Source organism: Cynocephalus volans, chromosome 8, assembly GCF_027409185.1.
Source record: "Cynocephalus volans isolate mCynVol1 chromosome 8, mCynVol1.pri, whole genome shotgun sequence".
NCBI classification, from domain to species: Eukaryota; Metazoa; Chordata; class Mammalia; order Dermoptera; family Cynocephalidae; genus Cynocephalus; species Cynocephalus volans.
Genome location: NC_084467.1, coordinates 115,485,061 through 115,495,456, shown reverse-complemented (window position 1 = coordinate 115,495,456; position 10,396 = coordinate 115,485,061). Strand labels below are relative to the sequence as shown.

General features: G+C 37.3%; 1 protein-coding gene across 1 annotated transcript; it reads right to left on the bottom strand.

Annotated features, from left to right (window-relative positions):
• Positions 1 to 421: 421 nt before the first annotated feature.
• Positions 422 to 2,956, bottom strand: LOC134383786 (T-cell surface glycoprotein CD1a-like). Its single transcript, XM_063105181.1, is given in 6 exon segments — positions 422 to 516; positions 878 to 1,156; positions 1,339 to 1,617; positions 2,315 to 2,557; positions 2,560 to 2,580; positions 2,896 to 2,956. Coding segments are annotated over 6 exon segments (978 nt in total).
• Between the last annotated feature and the right edge of the window lie 7,440 nt (positions 2,957 to 10,396).

Here is a 10,396-nt window from a genome sequence, read left to right as displayed (position 1 = left end):
CTAGGACCCCATTCTATTAAGAGTTAAAACATGAATGTTATTGCTCCAGAACCCAGGTTAGAACAGCAAACCCTGCAAAATTACAGTTAGTTTATATGAGAACTGATCATTTAGCAGAAATAAAAAACATCACCAAAAGTTTTACAATGATAGTTGAAAGGACATCATCCCCATGTTATGTTCAGTTGTGTCCTGATTCCCTGGGCTGCTGGGTTCTCATTCCAAAGGGAGAAGCATGGAGAAGAGGCTCACAGCATGTCCTATATGAAGTGTAGGAAAACAGAGATGGAGTCACTCAGCAGGAGGTGGACGTGAGAATTGAGGAGGGAGAGAGAGTAGAACTGGAAGGAGAGGGAAACAAAAAAAGACGGGAAGACAAGTGGGGAAAGAGGGAGGGTCAGGAAAAATGGACGGAAAGAACTCACCAGTGCTTCCAAAACCAAAACGCAAGACCTGTCAGAAGAGCCACAAGCACTATCACTGTTAGGAAGATCAAGGCCAGGGAGTTGTAATGTCCTGTGGATTTGGGTAGACACCAAGGATGTTATTTCAAATTTTCAGCCTGTTTTAATCCATTCACTCTATATTTTACTGCGTTTCCCTGGGCTTCTTAAGCTCATTTGAGTGTCTAACTCACCAATGTCCTTTCTTTCTATTTCTCTCTCATCCTTCCTCAGATATGAATCCTTCATCTAACCCTTGATATCCTCCTGCATGTACAGGACCCTCATTATAAACACTTCTATTCTTTGCATTACCTAATTTTTTTTTCCTTTTGGATATCAACACCCTAATCACATATTTGTTGGCTGGCCCTCCTGCTCTGACTGAGGACCTCCTGCTCCCATTTGCACCCCGGGCCCCAGTTCCTTCTCACCCCAGTAGAGGATGACGTCCTGGCCTCCTAGACTGCTGTGTTTCACCTGGCATGACAGGCCAGCCGCCTCCCCAGCTGCCACATCCAGAGTTACTCGGAGATACCATGTCCCGTCAGCATTGGGCAAGACGTCACCTCGCTGAGTACCCAGCTGCTCCTGCTCACCCCGTGTCCACATCACCCACACAGGCTTTGGGTAGAATCCTGAGACATGACACACCAGCAGCAGACGGCCAGGACCAGGACTGGGGCCACTGGACAGCCAGGTCTCAGGTCTTACTGCAAAGAACAGGAAAGATATTCTGACAAATAGATTTACAGGCTCAGATATTTCACATTGGTTTTGCTAAACATATATTTCCCATTTCTGGAAGGCTTCTTCTTATCTTAAATTTGAAAGGGATGATGAGAAAGTATAATTTTAGAATAGAAAATTCTTGGGGGAAGGGTGCAGAATTGACCTTGTCGCTGGAGATCTGCCTTCCCTGCATCAAGAAGACCCAAGATGAAACGTAGGCATGTGTCACCGATGAGCTCATGTACTAATTTCTTCCCGAGTTGGTACTGATTAAGTTTTCTGACAATAAACTCGGCATTACTTCCACCCATTGGGGATGGCAACCATGAATTGTTCTGGAAGCTCAGGAAATCAGATCCTTGATAAGCTGACCGCAGGAAGCCTACTGAGATGCCCTCAGGATCCAGCTCACAGCCTGATGTCACTTGAATCTCAAAAGGATCTGGGAAGAGGGGTTATGAATTAGAAAAAAGAAGGAGTAAAAAGGATTTTTAAAAATGAGTGGAAAAAAAAGAGGACAGAAGCAGAAGTGAGAAGTTTGGGGGATTTGAGGGAATGGAACAAAGTTTGGTTTGATTAGAGGTTCAGAGAAAGGGGAATAGGAGTGATTGGAGGTGAAGGGAAAGATGAATGACATAAGAAAAAGAAATTTTATTCAAAGGATGTGATGTGAATGGTGTTGGCAAGGAAGGACTTCCTGTTAGAGAGCTAGAATGATAACAACCTAGGGGGAATGTAATGCATGGGTCAAAATAAATGTATAGACAGAGACTGCTAAAGAGATAGAACATGGGAGAAAATCCCACTGTAGAAAGTCAATCAAAGAGTGAGGAAGCTGAGGATATCTGGTTGGAAGCCAGGAAAAAGTGTGGCCACAAAATACCTCTAAGAGAAGCTAATAAGCCATAACCCAACAATCAATGAAAAAGTAGTTCATAGATGGCAGAAGACTTGAAGTGTTTGAAGAATCATGGTCTGGCTTATAGCCCCTGCCCAGAAGGGTGTGATTGTAGCTTAATGGTAGGGAAAGTGGAGTAAGATTTAGAAGAGAATGGAAGCCATTTCCTAGTGAAATAAGAAACCATTGAGACACCCCACATACCCACCTCAACACTCCCCATTGAGGGATCTGAACTCACATTCAACTTGGAGCTGATGGGCATAGCTGTGAAATTGCTGAATAACTTCAACAAGGTACACACAGTATAACTTTTCCAGCTGCATCAACTCCTTCTTGCTGAAGTTGCCCCTGGACCAGGACTGCAGGAAAATCAAGGTGCCAGATTTGCTGTCCCAACTAAGAGTCTGCAACTCACCCAACCATCCTGAGAGAAGATTCTGTGTCCAGGAACGGTTATAAAAGGAAAAGATATGGATGAGAGGAAGGACATAGGCTCCTTATAACCTGTGGCAAAAGAAGATAATAGGGGGAGCAAAAAGGCACTGAGAATGAGAGAGAATGCAGAAATACAGCTGCCAGAGGCAGGGAACTCAGAATATGAAGAGAAGAAGAGCCACAGTTATCTTAGCAGACATTTCCTTGCTACAGGGTCCCACATCTTATCAACACCCTCTAAAGAGCCCAGGGACCTAGAGTCAGGGACACTCAGAGTGGAACCAGCCTGGAACACTTACTCTTCAGTTATGTGCTAAAAAACCACCCCACAGAAACACACATGCACCCTCTTGTGCACAACTGGGCAGTTGCCAGAGTTCTTACCGTACTCATTGTTACTGCCTGGGAAAAGAACAGCCAGCAACGGAAGTAGCAGAAACAGCATTTTATCTGCAGACGTTGTTTCTTTCTCTCAGAAAAGTTGGTACTTGGTTTCTGTTCTAAACAAACTTATCTCACAATATCTCCATTCAGACTTCCTTCTCCTGCTAACAGAAAAAACTCTCCTGTGTATCACAACAGGAACAAAAATTTGCTCCTTCTGAAAACCCTGAGCATCCCCTTCAGTTTCTCATTTCCTCTCTGGCTTGCAGCTTCTCTCTTTTTCACCAACTTCCATCTGTTCACCTTCCCTAATTCGACTGCTATGGAACAAGTCTTCTGTGGAATTGGGAAGTTACTTTTCCACTAGAGAATTTTTTTTCCACATCCATACAATAAAAGCATGAAACTTATTGGCTCCCACTATGATGCTACCTAAGGTTCTTCAGTCCCCTCTCTTTTTAGTCACTCTGCCCTTCTCTTGCCCTTTGATATCCCTACTTGTAGTCTTACCCATGTCATCCCAACCACAGCGGATTCACATCTCTGACTTGTCACTGGTTTTTAAACATGCTTTTCCATAATCCCCTATGATTTCCCTTTGCAACTATATAAACTACCATCAGTTTACTATGATCCTTCGAGAAGAGCCAGTAGCCATCACACAAACAACCGGAATATTGAAACATCCAAAAAAAAAAACTTCCTCTGTTTGACTTTCCTAGATAGATATTCACTCACCACACAGTCATTAAGCACCTGCCTGGAACCAATCATCTTGCTACGTTTATGAATATACAGTGGTTGCCAATGCAGCCACTTTATTCAAGGAGCTTTTAGTCTACTTAGAAAAAAAACACACATCAACAACTATAAATCTTGGTGTGCTGCATTTTATTGTAACATAGCAATTCTCTGGATACGAAATAAGCCCAAGTGAAACAATACTTTCTTAAGTGGTGCCCCTTAAGTGATGTTTGTTCTTTCCTAATCTTGACTTCAGTGGTTGCCATGGTGTCTTGGTATTGGTTCTATACTGCTGTTGTACTATTTACCTACCTAACAAGAGTACATGGCAAGGTGAAGGTGCTTAGTGAATTTGTTAAATGAATGAACAAATTCAGCCTATGAATCTAATTACTTTTTTTCATTTTGAAGGAGATCTTCAACATAAACCATTTTTAAAAGACATTGTAAGGGTTACTTGTAATCCTACATAGTGAAATGAGAATTTTATGGAGTTTCATTTTAATGAAAGCATATATAACTAAGCATAAAATTAACACAAAAGGTCCTGCTGCAATTTTTTATAACTTATTATAAGAAACTAGTCAAAATTTGAGAGAAATTAAGTTAGTAGAGCATTCTGAAGTCATTTATGCAGAATTTACTTCTAATTTTTTCTACTTGGTTGTTCCATGGTTGCTAGGTCATAACTTTGTCTCTCCTGAAAAGGCTTACCTTCCTCTTTCATGGTGTTTATAACTGTTTAAAGACTCTTAAATAATTTTTTGTACTTGTAAGCATCATCTGTATAAATGTGATTGGGTTGCACATTTTGTTAAGTATTGTTATACAAGAAAACAAATTATCTCAAGCCAACTTAAAAAATAAAATAATTTTTGAAAAGTTAAGAATTCAGAAAGCTGTAAACACCTTTGCTTTCATTCTTACAATTTTAGAAAGCTGCATAATCAAAACCACAACTTGTCTTGAATGTATCAGAGAACTGAAGTATTAGGGCAACTAATTAACACACAATCTAAAGAAAGACAGACTCCTCTATGAAGAGATGGAATGCAAACACTTGCTTACTTGGGATGGATGTCAGATGCTATAAAAGTCAGTAAGAAGCATTCAGCTAAAACTGTCAAAAAAGAAAAAAAATGTCTAGCGTAAGTGTATACAACCCCTGGGAGTCATAGACACAGGTGAAATTCACAGCCATCTCTAATCTCCTTTGCCTAGAACCCACCAGGGTCTCCTGAAAACTTGAGGTCACCAATGTAGACCAGATAAACCCTCTCTCATGGTGTAGGCCTGAGGTATGAAATCACATACTGGTTGGGAAAGATAGGAAGTTTCAACAAGATCTTTCTCTCTTATTTCCACAAAAAAACAAAAACAAAAATAGAAGAATAGAAAAAACAAACAAACAAACAAAACCCTAACCTGATGGGAGAGGGGCAGAAAGCCATGCTATTCTCAGGGCACAGTTAAAAACTGCAGATGAGGGGAAGAAAAAGATTGGGAAGAGGCAAGAAAACATCCTGATCCTAGAGTATTAGAGGTCTCAAACTGTTGAAAGGCAGAAAACTTACATAGCCCAACCCCCCAAAATTCCAAACAAGTCATCTGCCTAAGCATGAGACTGTAGCAGAACAAAACATAAAGCTCCTACACCCTCTCCCAAGTAAAAAAAAAAAGAAAGAAAAATCTGATTAAAAAATGGGCAAAGGAACTGAATAGACATTTTTTCAAAGATGACATGCAAATGGTCAACAGGTATATGAAAAAATGCTTAGCATCACTAATCATCAGAGAAATGAAAATCAAAACCACAATAAGATATCATCTCACTCCAATCAGAACAGCTATTATCAAAAAGAAAAAACAGAAGGAAGGAAGGAAGGAAGGAAGGAAGGAAGGAAGGAAGGAAGGAAAGAAGGAAGGAAGGAAAAGGAAATAACAAATGCTAGCTAGGATGTGGGGAAAGGGGAACTCTTGTACATTGTTGGTGGGAATGTAAATGAATTCAGTCATTATGGAAAACGGTATGAATATTTCTGAAACAATGATAGGTGGAACTACCATATGATCCAGCAATCCCACTGTTAGGTGTATCTCCAATGGAATGGAAATTAATAAGCCAAAGTGAGACCTGCACTTCCGTATTTATGGTGGGTTTATTCACAACAGCCAAGAGCTGGAACCAACCTAAATTTCCTTCAACAGATGATTAGATAAAGAAAACACAATATATACCCAATGCAATACCACTCAGCCATAAAAAAGAATGAAGTTATGCCTTTTGAAGCAACGTGGATGAGGTTGAAGAAAATCATGTTAAGTGAAATAAACCAGGCTCAGAGAGAGGAATTCCACATGTTCTCACATATGTGGAATCTAAGAAAGTTGATCTCATAGAAGTAAAGAGTAGAATAGTGGTTACAAGAGACTGGTGGGGGGAAAAGGGAGGGGAGGATGAAAAGAGGGTTGTCAGTGGATACAAAATTGTAGAGAGATAGGAAGAATGGGATCAGTATTCTATAGTAATATGGGGAGACTACAGTTAATAACAAAGTACTGTGTACCTTTGAATGGGTAGTTGAGATGATATTGAATGTTCCAAACACAAAGAAGTGACAAATGTTTGAAGTGATGGGTATACCAAGTACCCTAATATGACCATTGCACACAGTGTGAATGCAGCCAAATATCATACTGTACTCCATAAATATATACAATTATCATGGGCCGATTAAGAAAAATAAATTTTAAAAAGGAAAAAAGAGGAGAAATAGAGAATACAATAGTGGTTATCAGAGGCAGGGGAAAAGTGGGGGAAGGGAGCACCAGAGAAAGTTTTGTAAACTGGTGCAAAGTTACAAAGTTAGAGTTAGGTAGGAAGAATATGTTCTGGTGCTCTATGGTGACTATAGCTAATAATATTGTGATGTATTTTTCAAGATAACCTGAAAAGATAATTTTGAATGTTATAATCACAAAGAAATGATAAATTTTTAGGTGATAGATACGCTACCATTCTGATTAGGTCCTTATACAATACATGCATGTATTGAAACAACAAACCGTGCCCCATAAACATGTACAATAAAAAAATGAAAATATTAACAATGCCAAAACTTCATTCTTTAGAAAGAGCAGCACAATTAATATATCCCTACTTGCATGACAAAAAAGATAAAAGTTGCAAATAACTTTATTTTTTCTTTCAGAAATCTTATGCATTCATTGAAAGAGCATCAAACTGTTCAACTCTTCAGTAGATATTATCAAATGATTGTCTGTTCTGAAAGTCTTCTCTCAACTCCTCGCCTTGCTCTGTTTAATAAACCTACACTATCCAACCCAAATCAAGACCTGAATGAAAGATCCATTTTAAATTTGACTCCAAGGGCCAAGCCCGTGGCGCACTCGGTAGAGTGCTGCGCTGGGAGCGCGGCGACGCCGCGGGTTCGGATCCTATATAGGAATGACCGGTGCACTCACTGGCTGAGTGCGGGAAAAAAGTAAATAAATAAAATAAAATAAAATAAAAAATAAATTTGACTCCAAAACATGATATATATTTAAAATATGTTCTCTCTTCTATGAGACTCTTCTAATACTACCTCAAAGTAGAGTTCTCCCTTGCCACAGTAAAAATTAATATATAAAAACATGAAGAAATATCAAAATAGGTATGGTGGTTAAAAAAGCCAGACCAAAAGAGTATGTACTGTATTATTGTATTTATATAAAAGTCTAGAAAATGCAGATCTAATCTAAACTAACAGAAAAAGACCATTGGGTGGCAGAAGAAGCAGAAAAGAGCTTTTTTTTTTTTTTTTTTGTCGTTTTTTTGTGACCGGCACTCAGCCAGTGAGTGCACCGGTCAGTCCTATATAGGATCCGAACCCGCGGCGGGAGCGTCGCCGCGCTCCCAGCGCAGCACTCTACCAAGTGCGCCACGGGCTCGGCCCCAGAAAAGAGCTTTTACAAGGAGACACCAGGAAACTTTTGGAGGTAAGGATATTTTCATTATCTTGGTTGTGGTGATGGTTGCATGGGTGTATACATATGTCAAAACTTATTAAATTGTACACATTACATATGTGAAGTTTATTGCATGTTGATTATGTCTTAATACAGCAGAAAATACAACTGAAAAGAAAACATATGGCTGTTTGTGAAGGTCCCTTTAATCAATCAACCTTCAATCAAAAGGCAACAAACACGTATTCCACAGAGCCTCAATCTTATATATATATATCTGATAAAAATGATTTGTGACATTAGAAAGAAGTAGATAATTCTATTTTGAGAGGTTCTGAATCAAATATATTGTACGGTGTGGTGGTATGGCTAGTGAGAAGGCATGCAATGCCTTCCCCAACTATTATCAAAGCATGCACTACCCCTGGGAGAGAATACCTTGAGGTCACAATCAAAGAGCATCAGTGAAAAATACTGAAAGCAGTGCAGCTTTTTTTCATTCAGGCAACAAACTCATGTTTGTACCAGTCTGCCACAAAGCCCATCATCTCTGATAGACTATTAGACATTTTAAGCAGAATACAAATGATACATATACCTCACTTTATACCTCTTGGTATCCCCAACATTCTAGATGTTTATGATCAGCAAATCTTGAGTCTTTCAGATAGACTTCTAAGAAAGTGGTCTTTACAGGCAGCAAACTCACCTACTGAAGCAAGGAAGAAGCTCCATGGGCACTGGTCTCAGCAGTGGGAAACGTCCTGGTCAGGAAGAAGACACGCAGAGTATTGGCCCTAAAGTCCAGAGACAGAACATTGATTAGGAAACATTCAGGAGGAATACTGTTGCAGCTGAAATTGATGGGGAGTCCAATACTTTTCAATTAAATTATTTTAAAATGTTTTTCACTGATGAAAAGCAGTTATATTTTGAAATGCATTGTTTCTAATGACATTTCTGTGGTTTTTAACTTTTTAATGAATTTCACACAGGACAAATGGTAATTTGTATATAAAGAACTGGGTAAAAGAATTTGCTTAGTGTAAGTATAGTGACAATTAGAATAGACCCATCAATATATCTTTGATTATTTTTCATGTATGGTAAATGTTAAAGTTGCAAAATGATATTCTCATATAAAACTCAGTTTTGAGAGTCAATGTGGGAAAATAGAAGGTTTTTAGACTTTCTTAGAAGACTTTGTTAAAATTTTAGGACAAAATTTTCTTGACATTGTTTGATCTAACTTTGCACTCTTTGATAATAATGTTTTAGAAAATGTGCAAAATCAAAATTGTTGGTGGTTGACTCTGTTTACACATTTTGAAGCTTTATGTATGCCTGTTTTGACCCAAACTTGCGGAAGTATAATATGTAAATTTCTCCTTGTCTCCCTTTCTTTGTTCAGTTTCAGCTAACGTGACCTTTATTAAAGTATATGTAAATATAAAAAATAAAATAAAATAAAACTGTAATATCACTCTTTTCAATATATCTAATAGAGTCTAAATATGATAATTTGATTTGACCATCTCACATTGTAAAAGTGTATTGAAATATAACTCTGTACCCCATCAATATATACAATCAATACATGACAATTAAAAATAAATTTTAAAAAATAGTAAAAAACAACTTTAAAAATTTACTTATACATTATTTATTGATGACCAAAAATGACAGAGATAATGTAAGTAATTTTTATAATAGTAGACTGCATTGTCTAGTCAATTAGTTTCTTTCTCATTTTTTTTATTATTTACCAGGAGCAGTGATAAGGTTTGGAGATTTATTGACCCATTAACTTAATTCTGGACATTTGAAGACAAAGTTATTACAGAATTTTACTCTCCAAACAAAACAAACACTATGACTCTTCTCATTTCTTCTCTGTCCATTAGTGTTTGGAGAATCAGGTAGGAAATAAATGTGCTAAAAATGGAAGACCTCTCTTCAAATATCAATTGGAAAAAAATGTGCATACCATCCAATTTTCTCTGCTTTTCCATCTGAGCATGTACACTTTCATTAGTAATGAATTTGTAACATGACCAGAATGTTCTCAGATCACAATCACCAAATTGGCACTATTATAAAGAAAAGAAAATTTTAGTTCAAATGCAAGCAATTTGCTCATATTAACAATTGCATAATTATATATGACTGATTTAATGTCATAACACAAGTGAAGTTCTTTGCACTCATCCCCCGAAGAGCTTATGTATAATAATGAAAACATTTCTAAGTCCAGTCTGGTTAGATAGTCTTTGTATAGTCTCTTAAAGTACGTTGCATATTTGTACCTTGGAATTTATCATGCCATAATATAATCATTTGCCTATTGAATGACTCTTAATTATTAACATGAAGAACTTTTATTTCTCTTGAGGTTCTAACACAGTTCCAACTAATTAAAATAGGCTCCAAATTGTGCATTGACTTGTTAAATGATTGTATAAACAAATAAAACTGAAAAAATATGATTAATATTTGCCATCATTCATTTAAAAAGTACATAAGCAAACATCTTTAAGTCAGAAGTTTTACAGCATTCATTTTTCACCTTAAATTCACATTTTTACCTCACTTTATTCACATAATTTTCTTATGAATTATGTTTTCTGTGGGAAAGTCTTTTATTAATCACCTTATCCTGCTTTGATCTAATAAAAATTTAATATATATTAAAATTTTTAAAATATATATTTTTCTGTAACTTTAACCTCCTTTTTAAAGCATTTTTCTAGGTGGAGTTATCATTGCTATTATTATTAATTCAAGG